Source organism: Diorhabda sublineata, chromosome 1 (genome assembly GCF_026230105.1).
Source record: "Diorhabda sublineata isolate icDioSubl1.1 chromosome 1, icDioSubl1.1, whole genome shotgun sequence".
Lineage (NCBI taxonomy): Eukaryota > Metazoa > Arthropoda > Insecta > Coleoptera > Chrysomelidae > Diorhabda > Diorhabda sublineata.
In genome coordinates this window covers 2,504,519-2,523,232 of record NC_079474.1, presented here as the reverse complement: position 1 = coordinate 2,523,232, position 18,714 = coordinate 2,504,519, and the positions used below count along the sequence as shown (strand labels likewise).

At 36.2% G+C, this 18,714-nt stretch overlaps 1 protein-coding gene across 1 annotated transcript in view; it reads right to left on the bottom strand.

Annotated features, from left to right (window-relative positions):
* LOC130444245 (uncharacterized) overlaps positions 1 to 18,714 on the bottom strand; it is a 131,771-nt gene that overhangs the window by 15,440 nt on the left and 97,617 nt on the right. Inside the window, exon 2 of the mRNA XM_056779312.1 lies at positions 2,872 to 4,435. Within this exon, the coding sequence (XP_056635290.1) occupies positions 2,872 to 4,435 (1,564 nt within the window). The remainder of the gene's footprint in view (positions 1 to 2,871; positions 4,436 to 18,714) is intronic.

The following is an 18,714-nucleotide window of genomic DNA, read 5'->3' as shown; positions in this document are numbered from 1 at the left end:
CAATAATTGTGGGCATTGAGTGGAACGTATCCAAGAAGGCGTCCAAATCCTAACTTGTATAACAACGACCACGTGTTTCAAGTGGAACGTTCTAAAGTGTCTTTCAATAATTGTGGGCATTGAGTGGAACGTATCCAAGAAGGCGTCTAAATCCTAACTTGTATAACAACGACCACGTGTTTCAAGTGGAACGTTCTAAAGTGTCTTTCAATAATTGTGGGCATTGAGTGGAACGTATCCAAGAAGGCGTCCAAATCCTAACTTGTATAACAACGACCACGTGTTTCAAGTGGAACGTTCTAAAGTGTCTTTCAATAATTGTGGGCATTGAGTGGAACGTATCCAAGAAGGCGTCTAAATCCTAACTTGTATAACAACGACCACGTGTTTCAAGTGGAACGTTCTAAAGTGTCTTTCAATAATTGTGGGCATTGAGTGGAACGTATCCAAGAAGGCGTCCAAATCCTAACTTGAATAATAACGACCACGTGCTTCAAGTGGAACGATCTAAAGGGTCTTTCAATTATTGTGGGCATTGAGTGGAACGTATCCAAGAAGGCGTCCAAATCCTAACTTGAATAATGACGATCACGGGCTTTGAGTGGAACGATCTAAAGGGTCTTTCAATTATTATGGGCATTGAGTGGAACGTATCCAAGAAGGCGTCTAAATTCTAACTTGAATAATGACGACCACGGGCTTTAAGTGGAACGATCTAAAGGGTCTTTCAATAATTGTGGGCATTGAGTGGAACGTATCCAAGAAGGCGTCCAAATCCTAACTTGTATAACAACGACCACGTGTTTCAAGTGGAACGTTCTAAAGTGTCTTTCAATAATTGTGGGCATTGAGTGGAACGTATCCAAGAAGGCGTCTAAATCCTAACTTGTATAACAACGACCACGTGTTTCAAGTGGAACGTTCTAAAGTGTCTTTCAATAATTGTGGGCATTGAGTGGAACGTATCCAAGAAGGCGTCCAAATCCTAACTTGAATAATAACGACCACGTGCTTCAAGTGGAACGATCTAAAGGGTCTTTCAATTATTGTGGGCATTGAGTGGAACGTATCCAAGAAGGCGTCCAAATCCTAACTTGAATAATGACGATCACGGGCTTTGAGTGGAACGATCTAAAGGGTCTTTCAATTATTATGGGCATTGAGTGGAACGTATCCAAGAAGGCGTCTAAATTCTAACTTGAATAATGACGACCACGGGCTTTAAGTGGAACGATCTAAAGGGTCTTTCAATAATTGTGGGCATTGAGTGGAACGTATCCAAGAAGGCGTCCAAATCCTAACTTGTATAACAACGACCACGTGTTTCAAGTGGAACGTTCTAAAGTGTCTTTCAATAATTGTGGGCATTGAGTGGAACGTATCCAAGAAGGCGTCTAAATCCTAACTTGTATAACAACGACCACGTGTTTCAAGTGGAACGTTCTAAAGTGTCTTTCAATAATTGTGGGCATTGAGTGGAACGTATCCAAGAAGGCGTCTAAATTCTAACTTGAATAATGACGACCACGGGCTTTAAGTGGAACGATCTAAAGGGTCTTTCAATAATTGTGGGCATTGAGTGGAACGTATCCAAGAAGGCGTCCAAATCCTAACTTGTATAACAACGACCACGTGTTTCAAGTGGAACGTTCTAAAGGGTCTTTCAATAATTGTGGGCATTGAGTGGAACGTATCCAAGAAGGCGTCCAAATCCTAACTTGTATAACAACGACCACGTGTTTCAAGTGGAACGTTCTAAAGTGTCTTTCAATAATTGTGGGCATTGAGTGGAACGTATCCAAGAAGGCGTCTAAATCCTAACTTGAATAATGACGATCACGGGCTTTGAGTGGTACGATCTAAAGGGTCTTTCAATAATTATTATGAACATTGAGTGGAACGTATCCAAGAAGGCGTCCAAATCCTAACTTGTATAACAACGACCACGTGTTTCAAGTGGAACGTTCTAAAGTGTCTTTCAATAATTGTGGGCATTGAGTGGAACGTATCCAAGAAGGCGTCTAAATCCTAACTTGAATAATGACGATCACGGGCTTTGAGTGGTACGATCTAAAGGGTCTTTCAATAATTATTATGAACATTGAGTGGAACGTATCCAAGAAGGCGTCCAAATCCTAACTTGTATAACAACGACCACGTGTTTCAAGTGGAACGTTCTAAAGGGTCTTTCAATAATTATTATGAACATTGAGTGGAACGTATCCAAGAAGGCGTCCAAATCCTAACTTGTATAACAACGACCACGTGTTTCAAGTGGAACGTTCTAAAGTGTCTTTCAATAATTGTGGGCATTGAGTGGAACGTCTCCAAGAAGGCGTCCAAATTCTAACTTGAATAATAACGACCACGGGCTTCAAGTGGAACGATCTAAGGGGTCTTTCAATTATTGTGGGCATTTAATGACTTTACTGTAAAGATCAATTTGATCGACTGTTAATCGTAATATCTGTATCAAAATCAATTATAAATTGTCCTTCGTTTTTATTGTATCGGGGAAACGAAATTTACAATTTAATTTTATGGAATTTGTTATTATAAACAAAAAGATTTTATTTTATCGTTGAAATACTTTTAAAACGAGGTGTGTATGCACGTATGTAATATGATGTGGATGATATGGATATTTTTTTTTTAATTCCAATTAAATGATTATTTCAAATAAAACCTTATTATCTTGATCTAGACGTTGAAGTTCTAGTCTAGTGCCTGGAAAAGAACCTACAGAAAAATTTTAGTACATTGTATAATAATAATAATACGTAAAAATAGTCCGGAAATTTCAGTTGCCGACGACGAATACCCTCAATTAGATCGACGATTTTATCGTAAACCATCTGGAATATTACTAACCTGTAGATGTTCTAGTAAGGCCCCACTGGTGTCAAAGCAAGAATTACATTCCGCCCATCTACACTGACCGTCCGTGGAGTGTTGAGATGATTTCCCTTCGTCTTTGTCCGCTTGCTTGGCCGGAAACCTGATGGTCTTCGGTTTCGATAGAATCGGCGATTTCTGTTCTTCTTCCACCACCACCGTTTCACTAACAAACACTTCTAAGCACTCTTTGTTCGATATGGATATGCCACTATCGGAGTCCGGCGTCGGAGATTTTTCTTTCGTTTCATCTCGGAAAATCTCCTCTCGCGTACACTTTTCTGTCCTATGCGGTTCTTCGGTCCTCGAATTTTCTTCGATCCGATATTTGTTGCGCACGTTTTCCAACGGCGTGTTCGTACATACGGTATTTACGTCGTTGTGTTGTTGATGTTGTTGTTGTTGTTGTTTCGGCGGCGACGGTACGCCGAGTGGTGCGGTACATTCTTGTATCTTCGGTTTCGCCGTTAGCACCGTAGGTATACCGGTCTCCACGCTAAGGTTAGGAATAATCGGCGGATTCACTGGCGCCGTATTCAACCTCGAAGGCATAGGATTCACCTTAACTATAGGCACTACCGTAGCGTTTAATTTGACACAATTGAAATTATTGATTGTTGTTAGTTTTTGGACAGGTTGTATCACGTTCAGACACGGCGATCGATTGATTATCGGTAGAGGTATCTTGTCGTTGGATATTGTAGCGTATTGCGGTACGAAAATTGGAGTTTCCGGCGGTTTAGGACCTTTAGTATGAAGATACGTGTAATTCGGTGGAAAACTTAACGCCGTTAAAGTGACCGTCGGTGTAAATTTAGCTAAATTATTTAATTGATCGTTTATTGTTAATTTGTCCGTTAAATTACTCGGCGCCGGTAAAATTTTCCTTGGTACTGTCATCGGAACGATCTTCTTCATTTTCGATTGCACTATTTTCTTCGCCGGTAGAATTTTCTTCGGTTCCTTTCGGATATTTTGCGATTTGATGCTGTTGAATTGCGTCTGTTGATCGATTAAAGTTTTCGTAACTTTAACCATGTTATTGAGTAGATCTTTTTTTATGCCGTTCGATTTAACTTGAGATTTGAAATATTCCGTGATTTTTCCTTGTTGCAACCTGGACGTCGTATCGCCTTTTTTAATCGTAGCATTTACTAATTTATCATTTGGACTAGGTATGGATGGGACGATGATTTTAACGAAATTCGATTTTGTGATAAATGGTGTAGCGCTAACCGTTGGCTTCTTTTTGGGTTGTTGTTGTTGTTGTTGATGTTCTTGTGTGGAGGCGGTTTTAAGCGTTTTCGGAAAGGCAGTTGCAGTTTTATCTAACAGCGACCGTTTACAAGGTGGTCCCTCGTCGGCGGTCCAAGGCCAAGGTGGATGATGGGCTACTTGCGTCGGCGGCATTTTAGTTGGTTGCGAACCTGAGTCTTCCGAATGACTCGAAGTCGTACTGAACGGTGATCCCGGATCTGTGATATCACTTGATGCCGTACTGCTCCCGCTGCAATCTGTGCAGCTTAGAACCGCCACTCCACTGAAACAAAACCAAACTATTAGATATTTATTAATAAAACTATAATTTCAATATACAGAATCTTTCCAAAAAACAAACAATTGATTAAAATTTAATACGAGGATGGTCCTGACCAACAGGTGGCGGTAGTCGCTTGAAAAGTACCACTGTATTAGAAAGGACACAATCCATACATGTTTCAAGTTTGAAGACGCAAAGTTTTTTAGTATTTTTTCGGCAGCCAACAATAGTGAACGTTTGCGAACTTATTGCAAAGTTTGAGCGAATAAATCAAGCAGAAACGGCCGCATTTTGCTTAGAAGAAAGAGTTGTTTCACCAAAACAATACACCCGTTATATCAATGACCAAAATTAATAAATTAATGAAATACAGCTACCTCATACACCCTATTCGCTAGATTTAGCCCCCTCGAATTATTTTCTGTTGCCAGACTTGAAAAAATGGCTATTTTGAAGAGCTTGATGATTCTTATTATACAAAGAGTGTCGAACTTCTAAAACAACGCTGAAAAAAGTGTATGGAGATAAAAGGAGATTACGTAGAATAATAAATATATTTTTCTCCAAAATTGTTGGATTGACCTGGTAATTGACCTGACCTAAATCCAATTGAGAAGTGACACATTTTCAAGGAACTATAAAAGAAAATGCTCTAAACTAGAGGAATGAATACCGAGAAACATTTTTGATATAACATCTTTTGCATAATCTATATTTCAAAAAATCCAAAATTTCCTTCGTTAAATATCGTTGATTAACGATTTTTTATAAATCGAAATATCAATAAAATGACAACAGCGCATCAAAACGTCAAAAGGCTAAGAGCCAGGTAGACATCGGCTCCGACAGTTACACACAAAAAAAAATGAAATCGAAAAGTTTCGTCAAAGTTTATTATCGTATTTTTGATGCAGCGCCTGTTACGAGTTGTGTTTCAAGCGATGTTGCCATATGTTTTTACTTGTTCTTAATATTTTTATTCAATTACATTATCACAAAAACATTTTGACACAAGAATTAAATTAATTTAAAAAGTATAGATAAATTTTATTGTTTATGAAAACTTTAATAATTAAAATTAGCCCACTAATTAGATCTAAACTTTATAAAAATGTAAAAATAATAATTGGTTTAGTAAAAAATTTATTAAAATATATTCAGGTATTATGAGGAGTATGTGGCAACGCAGCGTTTCTGGCAAAGAGGGAGAGACCGATCGATGCTGCCATCTGCATGTATTATAGAAATAATTTCATTGAATGGGTTCAGTCATGCAAGAAGTCAGCTGAATTGCTGACTACAATGACCTGTTGTTTTAAATTGTTACGACATAGTTTACATTTTTTTTTTATTTCGTTTTATTCTATAAATATTACAATTACGATCTGTTTACTAGAGAAATTATCGATATTTATTTGTTTATCAATTCAATTTATTTGATAAAGTTTTGAACGTTAATTCGGGCGCCGAATGCTTATTTATTCGATAAATATTATTTGATCGAAGTTGTTTAATTGACTTTGGATATAACGTTAGTCACAATGCAATTTTTAACAAACCTACGTTAAATAGATAGATCATAAATTGCAGCATTAAATTTATTATGGTCGTCAACAGTCTTTAAGAATCGTATATTAGAAATCTCAGAAAAGAAGATTCATGTAACTGTAATTTGAAATTATTACTTAATAAAACGTACTCCTCCGATCGAAAATGACTATAAACAGGGACGGATTATCCTGTGGGTTAACACAAGATCAGTAGGAACATATATGAGTAATATGCATTAGAATCAGGATTAAACTTAACCTCAAAATTTGTATAATAATGCAATTTATATTTGATTCAATTCAATTGAATTTTCCTAAGAATTGGAACGTTCTAGATTTTTACTGATTCGTCCAGGACAAGTTTTTATTTCGCATTCAGAAATTTCGACAAAATTCACTTAAAATTAAAGGTTTCGAACGTTCTAGATGTTTCCTGATTCGTCCAGGACAAGTACTTATTTCTCACTTAGAAATTTCGAAAAAATTCACCTAAAATTAAAGGTTTCGAACGTTCTAGATTTTTACTGATTCGTCCAGGACAAGTATTTATTTCGCATTTAGAAATTTCGAAAAAATTTTCCTAAAATTAAAGGTTTCGAACGTTCTAGATTTTTAATGATTCGTCCAGGACAAGTATTTAATTCACACTTAGAAATTTGGACAAAATTCACCTAAAATTAAAGGTTTCGAACAATCTAGATGTTTCCTGATTCGTCCAGGACAAGTATTTAATTCGCACTTAGAAATTTCGAGAAAATTCACCTAAAATTAAAGGTTTCGTACGTTCTAGATGTTTCTTGATTCGTCCAGGACAAGTTTTTATTTCGCACTTTGAAATTTCGAGAAATTTGCCCTAAAATTAAAGGTTTCGTACGTTCTAGATGTTTCCTGATTCGTCCAGGACAAGTATTTAATTCGCACTTTGAAATTTCGAGAAATTTGCCCTAAAATTAAAGGTTTCGAACGATCTAGATGTTTCTTGATTCGTTCAGGACAAGTTTTTATTTCGCACTTAGAAATTTCGAGAAAATTCACCTAAAATTAAAGGTTTCGAACAATCTAGATGTTTCCTGATTCGTCCAGGACAAGTATTTAATTCGCACTTTGAAATTTCGAGAAATTTGCCCTAAAATTAAAGGTTTCGAACGTTCTAGATGTTTCCTGATTCGTCCAGGACAAGTACTTATTTCTCACTTAGAAATTTCGAAAAAATTCACCTAAAATTAAAGGTTTCGAACGATCTAGATGTTTCTTGATTCGTCCAGGACAAGTTTTTATTTCGCACTTAGAAATTTCGAGAAAATTCACCTAAAATTAAAGGTTTCGAACAATCTAGATGTTTCCTGATTCGTCCAGGACAAGTATTTAATTCGCACTTTGAAATTTCGAGAAATTTGCCCTAAAATTAAAGGTTTCGAACGTTCTAGATGTTTCCTGATTCGTCCAGGACAAGTACTTATTTCTAACTTAGAAATTTCGAAAAAATTCACCTAAAATTAAAGGTTTCGAACGTTCTAGATTTTTACTGATTCGTCCAGGACAAGTATTTATTTCGCATTTAGAAATTTCGAAAAAATTTTCCTAAAATTAAAGGTTTCGAACGTTCTAGATTTTTAATGATTCGTCCAGGACAAGTATTTAATTCACACTTAGAAATTTCGACAAAATTCACCTAAAATTAAAGGTTTCGAACAATCTAGATGTTTCCTGATTCGTCCAGGACAAGTATTTAATTCGCACTTTGAAATTTCGAGAAATTTGCCCTAAAATTAAAGGTTTCGTACGTTCTAGATGTTTCCTGATTCGTCCAGGACAAGTATTTAATTCGCACTTTGAAATTTCGAGAAATTTGCCCTAAAATTAAAGGTTTCGTACGTTCTAGATGTTTCCTGATTCGTCCAGGACAAGTATTTAATTCGCACTTTGAAATTTCGAGAAATTTGCCCTAAAATTAAAGGTTTCGTACGTTCTAGATGTTTCCTGATTCGTCCAGGACAAGTATTTAATTCGCACTTTGAAATTACGACAAAATTCACCTAAAATTAAAGGTTTCGAACGATCTAGATGTTTCTTGATTCGTTCAGGACAAGTTTTTATTTCGCACTTAGAAATTTCGAGAAAATTCACCTAAAATTAAAGGTTTCGAACAATCTAGATGTTTCCTGATTCGTCCAGGACAAGTATTTAATTCGCACTTTGAAATTTCGAGAAATTTGCCCTAAAATTAAAGGTTTCGAACGTTCTAGATGTTTCCTGATTCGTCCAGGACAAGTACTTATTTCTCACTTAGAAATTTCGAAAAAATTCACCTAAAATTAAAGGTTTCGAACGATCTAGATGTTTCTTGATTCGTCCAGGACAAGTTTTTATTTCTCACTTAGAAATTTCGAAAAAATTCACCTAAAATTAAAGGTTTCGAACGATCTAGATGTTTCTTGATTCGTCCAGGACAAGTTTTTATTTCGCACTTAGAAATTTCGAGAAAATTCACCTAAAATTAAAGGTTTCGAACAATCTAGATGTTTCTTGATTCGTTCAGGACAAGTTTTTATTTCTCACTTAGAAATTTCGAAAAAATTCACCTAAAATTAAAGGTTTCGAACGATCTAGATGTTTCTTGATTCGTCCAGGACAAGTTTTTATTTCGCACTTTGAAATTTCGAGAAATTTGCCCTAAAATTAAAGGTTTCGTACGTTCTAGATGTTTCCTGATTCGCCCAGGACAAGTATTTAATTCACACTTAGAAATTTCGACAAAATTCACCTAAAATTAAAGGTTTCGAACAATCTAGATGTTTCCTGATTCGTCCAGGACAAGTATTTAATTCGCACTTTGAAATTTCGACAAAATTCACCTAAAATTAAAGGTTTCGAACAATCTAGATGTTTCCTGATTCGTCCAGGACAAGTATTTAATTCACACTTAGAAATTTCGACAAAATTCACCTAAAATTAAAGGTTTCGAACAATCTAGATGTTTCCTGATTCGTCCAGGACAAGTATTTAATTCGCACTTTGAAATTTCGAGAAATTTGCCCTAAAATTAAAGGTTTCGTACGTTCTAGATGTTTCCTGATTCGTCCAGGACAAGTATTTAATTCGCACTTTGAAATTTCGAGAAATTTGCCCTAAAATTAAAGGTTTCGTACGTTCTAGATGTTTCCTGATTCGTCCAGGACAAGTATTTAATTCGCACTTTGAAATTTCGAGAAATTTGCCCTAAAATTAAAGGTTTCGTACGTTCTAGATGTTTCCTGATTCGCCCAGGACAAGTATTTAATTCGCACTTTGAAATTTCGACAAAATTCACCTAAAATTAAAGGTTTCGAACGATCTAGATGTTTCTTGATTCGTTCAGGACAAGTTTTTATTTCGCACTTAGAAATTTCGAGAAAATTCACCTAAAATTAAAGGTTTGGAACAATCTAGATGTTTCCTGATTCGTCCAGGACAAGTATTTAATTCGCACTTTGAAATTTCGAGAAATTTGCCCTAAAATTAAAGGTTTCGTACGTTCTAGATGTTTCCTGATTCGTCCAGGACAAGTTTTTATTTCGCACTTTGAAATTTCGAGAAATTTGCCCTAAAATTAAAGGTTTCGTACGTTCTAGATGTTTCCTGATTCGTCCAGGACAAGTATTTAATTCGCACTTTGAAATTTCGACAAAATTCACCTAAAATTAAAGGTTTCGAACGATCTAGATGTTTCTTGATTCGTTCAGGACAAGTTTTTATTTCGCACTTAGAAATTTCGAGAAAATTCACCTAAAATTAAAGGTTTCGAACGATCTAGATGTTTCTTGATTCGTTCAGGACAAGTTTTTATTTCGCACTTAGAAATTTCGAGAAAATTCACCTAAAATTAAAGGTTTGGAACAATCTAGATGTTTCCTGATTCGTCCAGGACAAGTATTTAATTCGCACTTTGAAATTTCGAGAAATTTGCCCTAAAATTAAAGGTTTCGTACGTTCTAGATGTTTCCTGATTCGTCCAGGACAAGTTTTTATTTCGCACTTTGAAATTTCGAGAAATTTGCCCTAAAATTAAAGGTTTCGTACGTTCTAGATGTTTCCTGATTCGTCCAGGACAAGTATTTAATTCGCACTTTGAAATTTCGACAAAATTCACCTAAAATTAAAGGTTTCGAACGATCTAGATGTTTCTTGATTCGTTCAGGACAAGTTTTTATTTCGCACTTAGAAATTTCGAGAAAATTCACCTAAAATTAAAGGTTTCGAACGTTCTAGATGTTTCTTGATTCGTTCAGGACAAGTTTTTATTTCGCACTTAGAAATTTCGAGAAAATTCACCTAAAATTAAAGGTTTCGAACGTTCTAGATGTTTCTTGATTCGTCCAGGACAAGTATTTAATTCGCACTTTGAAATTTCGAGAAATTTGCCCTAAAATTAAAGGTTTCGTACGTTCTAGATGTTTCCTGATTCGTCCAGGACAAGTATTTAATTCGCACTTTGAAATTTCGACAAAATTCACCTAAAATTAAAGGTTTCGAACGATCTAGATGTTTCTTGATTCGTTCAGGACAAGTTTTTATTTCGCACTTAGAAATTTCGAGAAAATTCACCTAAAATTAAAGGTTTCGAACGTTCTAGATGTTTCTTGATTCGTCCAGGACAAGTTTTTATTTCGCACTTTGAAATTTCGAGAAATTTGCCCTAAAATTAAAGGTTTCGTGCGTTCTAGATGTTTCCTGATTCGTCCAGGTCAAGTATTTAATTCGCACTTTGAAATTTCGACAAAATTCACCTAAAATTAAAGGTTTCGAACGATCTAGATGTTTCTTGATTCGTCCAGGACAAGTTTTTATTTCGCACTTAGAAATTTCGAGAAAATTCACCTAAAATTAAAGGTTTCGAACAATCTAGATGTTTCCTGATTCGTCCAGGACAAGTATTTAATTCGCACTTTGAAATTTCGAGAAATTTGCCCTAAAATTAAAGGTTTCGAACGATCTAGATGTTTCTTGATTCGTTCAGGACAAGTTTTTATTTCGCATTTAGAAATTTCGACAAAATTCACTTAAAATTAAAGGTTTCGAACGTTCTAGATTTTTACTGATTCGTTCAGGACAAGTTTTTATTTCGCATTTAGAAATTTCGACAAAATTCACTTAAAATTAAAGGTTTCGAACGTTCTAGATGTTTCAATTCAGTTCAAAAAGAGTAAGCCTTTATTTTCATAATTGAAATGTAAAAAAATTTTTTTGGAACGTGTACATTTAAACAAGAATTTGGATTTTGAATACAACAGGGATGAATTTCGAATTTGTCATTATAATTATCAAAAAAAGATTAACGCCTAGATCTTGGGGTAGAGTAAAATAATTTGAAAAAATCATTTCAAAAAGCTCATAAAAATGTGCAATGGAAAAGTAAATACAACAAATATAAGAAACAAGATGCCAACATACAAATTTATAACCATAAAATTAACTTAACAATTCGGAAGTGTCATTTTGAACAAACGATTTACCGAAACCGATATAATAAATAATAAAAATAATAACCAATCCACTGTAGCTGTCTTCTTGGATGTCATCGATCTGTTTGATACGTAATCCTGATATATAATATCAACCGGATAATCCAGAGCCTTGACGAAGGTGCTATGCACCCGAAGAACAGAATATTATGGACCACGGACAGCAAGACAAGATCCCAACAGAGACCAAAGAAGAAACAGATATCTCTTCAGTACTTCACAACATCCATCACCAAGACAGATAACACCCTAACGATTTTCCAACTTTTTTATAATTAGATCTCTGATATCGGTTTTTTCTATTCTAAATTTTCAAATCCCGAACTTCCATGATTATTTAAATGGAGTACGTAAGCTGATAAGTTGAATGAAACAATTAACCTCACTTTTTTAATTGATGCACTTCTTCAATGGGATTTTCATGATTGAAGAGTAACCACGATCCGGCTCGAAGGACCAAAATATGTAGGGATACACTTTGATTGATTAAAAGAAACTTACACACTTCAGTGAACTGTAACAAGCTGTTGCCACTGACATATCTGATAGAAGCACTCAACCGGCGATGATAATATGAAGATGATGATGAAATCAAATTGAATTCTTTAAAAATATCACAAATACAGAAATCACTTCGACCAAAAAGGGTGAATAACGAAGAATCGAAGAGGACCAAGAAATGACGAATAGTTGGACAATGATTCATGATTAAAACTGAGGATCTTCAGAACTAGTTCGTTCCCCATCGTTTTGTATCACGAAAAAACCTACAAGCTACAACCCGAGGCAAAAATTAAACGCCTTTCAATACATCAAGACCTAGTGTATCTATCCAGAGCAGCGACTAACCGAAGGCATCGAAAACCGAGAAAATAGCTGGACCACGACGAGGATAACAGTTAAGGACATAATTAGTCCCATCAATTAGAGGATGGGAAGGATATCGAGTAGGGACAGCTTTATAGAATCTGCGAATAACGCTCAGTCGGCGTGCAGCCTTAAACAAAGCAAAAAAAGAGTGACGACACCCTCTGAAGAGATATAGGGGGAGGTGGATTTGAACTAAAGTTAAATATCGAAATATAATGGTATAAAAAATACGGATTAATTGACGAACTAACTCGAAATCTATTTCTTCCGTTTTAATCTAACTGTCAAATATGTCATTAACTATTTCCTTCGTTTTAATTATTTATATTAATAAAACTATACCGTGAATTTTATTTGAATAAATTAGAAGTTAATGGAGGTAGTTGGGTTTATTTTTATAAAAATATGTGTGCGTAAGCACGTTTCTTTGTTTCACGTGCAAGGAATTTATTAATACCCCACTTATCTGAACTGAATGTTTCAAATGGATCACATAACTCGTAAATAAACTACAGGGAAGGTAAAAAATATTGTATAACTTCCAAATCAAACAGAAATTTATGCAATAATCAATCGAAAAGACCTGCAGTGTTCTAATGAATTTATAGTAACCAGTTATTTAACTGTTTATCGTGTAGTTTCTAATGAATTACGTAATTAACAACGAATCATCAACGCTAATCAAATGCGTTATTAAAGACTCAGTTCTCGTAGAAAATAATTAAATTAAGTATCAAATATACAACGTCTATCATTTCTTCAATATTATTCCATAAATTCATCAACTATAAACCGGTTTGATGTCGCTACTGTTTTTTACATTCATTATTTGGTTCCCGCCGTCAAATTTATTGATAACCCCGAATGATTTATCACATATATCTATAACTGTATGTCTAGAGTATCCATAGCACTCGATAATTATTATCAAAATATACTTTCACTCGTAGTATCATTAAAATGTTTGTCCTCTATTAGTACGAGGCTGTCCGTAGACAAAATCCATGGTATTTACATTAGAACTTCTTAAATACGAGAATTGTTCATAAAATAAGGTTTTCAACGAATTTTTCTAGTGGAAAACAAACATGTATAGAAAGTAAACCTCCCATGCAGGGCCGGATTAAGATTTATAAGGCCCGGAGCTAAAATAATGACGGCGCCCCCTTAAGGAATTCGGAAATCCGGAAAAATTCACAAAATAATATCAATACGTTAGATTTGTGGTACCAACACATCAAAAATTTCCAAAATTGGGGCCCCCTTGGACCTGGGGCCCGGGGCTATAGCCCTCCCAAGCCCCTGGCTTAATCCGGCACTGCTCCCATGGTTTCTACCAGACGTTGTCGTCTCCTAAGCTCTAACTCAAAATTTTGTACACGCAGGACTTGAAAATATCAGGAATCATCTCGCTGAGGTCCCAAAAACGATGGTCAGCCAGAACGTTGCTCGTCGTGGACATACACCTCAGATACCTAGTCGGAGGAATGTTTTTCGCACACAAAAACCGAATCACAGAGCTTAATTCGCACCTGGTTTGAGAATCAGATGGAAGCTTTATCTTTTACGGCTACCAAGACAAGATTGAACGTTATGCAACACGTCGATCGTGCAAAATGTCGCCTAACAGCTTTCTTAACGTCGGCAATTTCGTAAACCTCCCATGGCAATCACTGCGGGTTTCTACCAGACGTTGTCGTCTCCTAAGCTCTAACTCAAAATTTTGTACACGCAGGACTTGAAAATATCAGGAATCATCTCGCTGAGGTCCCAAAAACGATGGTCAGCCAGAACGTTGCTCGTCGTGGACATACACCTCACATACCTAGTCGGAGGAATGTTTTTCGCACACAAAAACCGAATCACAGAGCTTAATTCGCACCTGGTTTGAGAATCAGATGGAAGCTTTATCTTTTACGGCTACCAAGACAAGATTGAACGTTATGCAACACGTCGATCGTGCAAAATGTCGCCTAACAGCTTTCTTAACGTCGGCAATTTCGTAAACCTCCCATGGCAATCACTGCGGGTTTCTACCAGACGTTGTCGTCTCCTAAGCTCTAACTCAAAATTTTGTACACGCAGGACTTGAAAATATCAGGAATCATCTCGCTGAGGTCCCAAAAACGATGGTCAGCCAGAACGTTGCTCGTCGTGGACATACACCTCACATACCTAGTCGGAGGAATGTTTTTCGCACACAAAAACCGAATCACAGAGCTTAATTCGCACCTGGTTTGAGAATCAGATGGAAGCTTTATCTTTTACGGCTACCAAGACAAGATTGAACGTTATGCAACACGTCGATCGTGCAAAATGTCGCCTAACAGCTTTCTTAACGTCGGCAATTTCGTAAACCTCCCATGGCAATCACTGCGGGTTTCTACCAGACGTTGTCGTCTCCTAAGCGCCAACTCAAAATTTTGTACACGCAGGACTTGAAAATATCAGGAATCATCTAGCTGAGGTCCCAAAAACGATGGTCAGCCAGAACGTTGCTCGTCGTGGACATACACCTCACATACCTAGTCGGAGGAATGTTTTTCGCACACAAAAACCGAATCACAGAGCTTAATTCGCACCTGGTTTGAGAATCAGATGGAAGCTTTATCTTTTACGGCTACCAAGACAAGATTGAACGTTATGCAACACGTCGATCGTGCAAAATGTCGCCTAACAGCTTTCTTAACGTCGGCAATTTCGTAAACCTCCCATGGCAATCACTGCGGGTTTCTACCAGACGTTGTCGTCTCCTAAGCTCTAACTCAAAATTTTGTACACGCAGGACTTGAAAATATCAGGAATCATCTCGCTGAGGTCCCAAAAACGATGGTCAGCCAGAACGTTGCTCGTCGTGGACATACACCTCACATACCTAGTCGGAGGAATGTTTTTCGCACACAAAAACCGAATCACAGAGCTTAATTCGCACCTGGTTTGAGAATCAGATGGAAGCTTTATCTTTTACGGCTACCAAGACAAGATTGAACGTTATGCAACACGTCGATCGTGCAAAATGTCGCCTAACAGCTTTCTTAACGTCGGCAACTTTTTGGGAATGTAGATTCTCGACTTTTACACCCTAGATAGTGGATGGTTCACACCAAACAATGTTTGAATTTCAATAAAAGTTGCACCTCTTCTAGTTTCTTCTCAGGCAATGTAGAAAGTATACTTTATGACGAAATTCTAGTTTATTTAGGTTCTAGAATGTACTAGAAGCCCACAGGAGATAAGATTTAGTTTCGTTGAAGCTAGCACATAGTTCTAGTTCTTAGGGAATAACAAGAAATAGCGAAAATCCGGGGACAACGAAATTACCATTACATCAAGACTGATACTACCCATTTTCTATGCTGTGTACCTGCCCCCGAGTTTGTACTTCCAGTAAATCTGAACAAAATTCCAATAATTTTGAGCTAGAGCTAGTAAAAATTCGTACTCAACAACATTTGAACCAAAAGAATGGAAAATACAATCTGATTTAAATTCCTTCGTTATAAATAAGTGATTTGGTAAAAAAACAGATTACTAAGAAATTTCAGCAGTTTACAGACCAAATTTGGACATCAATCTAAATGATTTCAAGAAGAAACCATCTATTGGTATAAAACGACCAAGATTGCGAAATTTATTTAATAAAATCGACCTCAATAGATCGATATTTTTGTGGAACAAACGGAAATAAGCTATGAGTTTGATGAAATTAAATATTTATTTTACGATTCCATTCGTACCATCTGGTACAAAGGTCTAGAAAACTATTGAAATAAATAACCCATTTCAATCAAATAAGTACCTACCATACTACATCAGCATTTTCAGATTATTCCGTATCCACGTTAAATTTTCAAACGAAATCTGTCGAATTAGACACATGATCACAAAAAAAAAATACAAGCACTTCAAGGAGACGACGCACGCGCATTTCTTATACAAAAAAACATGAAAAAAACTAAAATAAACGATAGAGAGAGAGAAAGACCACGCGGTTTACCCTACAAATTTCGAAAATGTACTGGCAAAGGGGCCAGAACTGTTTAAGGTTAGAGACCCGCTCGGCACTCGGGATTCTAGTCCCAGACCCATTTACAACACACAATAAAACTACGACCGTCCGTCCGTACTCAAAGTGTGCCTTTAGGCGTAACAGTGGCGTACCGATAACGAAAAAATATTGTCTTTGATTTACCAAGTTAATAATGACCCACCAATATTTTAAGTTGAAATTTCTGGAGAGAGAAAGAGAGGGATTCGTTTGGTTTTTTATTTTGGATGGCTTGAGGCTCCGATATAGGAATTACTCCTCTGCAGAGCTGTAGTTGTGGGGAATGGTAATGCGGTTTGTGCTGAAGAAAAGTTCTTTTCAGATATCACGACATTTGACTGATCAATGGGTTCTTCTGGTTATAGGAAAACCGCAGAAAACGCCGACGATATGACGAGGTGGGATTTGGAGTAGCAGTACATTCAATCTCTGAAGACAACAACTTGGTTATCGAAACGCGCGTCATAAACGAAGCTCTTGATGAGGAATATTTGGCGATAGTATTTTAGGTTATTTTGAATTCGGGGATCCGATCCAACATGTAAATCACACGGACCACCAAATCGAAATACGAGGGGGTTATATTGGACGAAGGGGTGAAAAGACGGTGTTGATTACCTGGTGGGTAACACGAGGGAAACAAGAAGACGAATGGTAGAAGTTCCGAGCTTGAAATGAAGACCTAGCTCCACCAGAACAGAGTTATCCTTACCTAAAGCAGATACAGGGATTGAGGGACTATCGAATTAAGTTCCAAAACTAAGATAATATCAGCATTGAGACAAGCAATAAACGTTGATATGTTTGAAGTATCAATTACAAACATCTAAAGTTTGAAATGTCAAAAATCACTAACAAAGAATAAGTAGCAATAAATTTGGAGCAAGACGAATAGACATTGAAAGAGAAAGAATGAGAGAGGTTCGTTGGGATGTTCCTCATGTGAGGTGATGAATATTTTAGGTTTAGTCCTGATAAAATGACAATATCCTGGATGGGGCTCGAATTGTGGTGAATTAGTGGCTCTATTCGTATTCCAATATTCATCTACGTGAGTTTTTCTTTTCATTTTGTCCTTTTTAGGATATCGGGGAATGTATTTATTATCCATTTAGCTATTTCGTCCATCTTTTCATCATTCGATTTATTATCTATTGTCTTTGTTTTCTTATCTTCTACTATTTATTCGTTCCCCGGTTTTTTTGTTTTGCTCCTTCTGCCTATTGTTCCTGTTTGCCGTATTCTCTTTTATTTGTTTCTTGTTGTAAGTTATTTCTTAACTTACGAGTACGTATTTCATCTAGATTTCGTTTACTTTACCATCTTTTTCTTCTGAACGCTGTTTGTTTCTTCATCTTCCAGTTTCTTTTCAACTTCTCTGCGTTTTTCTTTTCTGAACGCTGTTTGTTTGTTATTCTTCCAATTTCTTCTCAACTTCTTCTCTTTCTTCGTCTTTCTTCTCTGAATGCTGTTCATTCTTCTTTAAGTTTCTTCTCAACTTCTTCTCTTTCTTCGTCTTTCTTCTCCGAATGCTGTTCATTCTTCTTTCAGTTTCTTCTCAACATCTTCTCTTTCTTTTTCCTTTTCTGAACGCTGTTTTTTCTTCTTTCAGTTTCTTCTCAAAATCTTCTCTTTCTTTGTCTTTCATATTGGTCTGTCGTTTTCGTAATTCGTTTGTTCTCTTTTCTTGTGGATTGGTACTAGCAGTTTCTCCTCCCATTATTGTGGTATTGTTTCAGACCTCCTCGATTACTCCATCATGTTTTGCCTTTTTCTTCCAGATATTTGACCATTTCTGGATCTATCTTATCTGCTCTGCTTGTTTTGTCGATTTAACGTATCGCCTCTTTGACTTCTTTATAGCCGATTTCTTCCAAATTTTCTCTTTATCCTTAATCTTCCGTGTTTGTGTATGGAGTTGTCAATTCTCGTTATTTCTCCAGGATAGTACCAAGTACTTATTTTTTTTTCGGTTTTAAATCTGTCCCTATTCGAAATATTTCCAAAAAATTGTATTGGCGGAATCACTTTGATCTTTTCCTTCTGGTTTCTTTGCTGGTCTTGGTCTTGGACTTAATGTATAAGTACAGCTCAGATGATAAGTACAGCTTGATCCTTAATTCTAGCTTAGATCGTACTCCGACGCCCTTTTATCCTCTTGATAGAGCAAGTAGTTTTTGAAGATCAGTGCTTGGTCCAAGATGACCCCCAGGTATTTGTTAGGAAAAATAATACAAGACATTTGCAATAATTGTTTGGTTAGGTTACTTCTATGCATATTAAGTTATATTTTTTTTTGTATAATATACG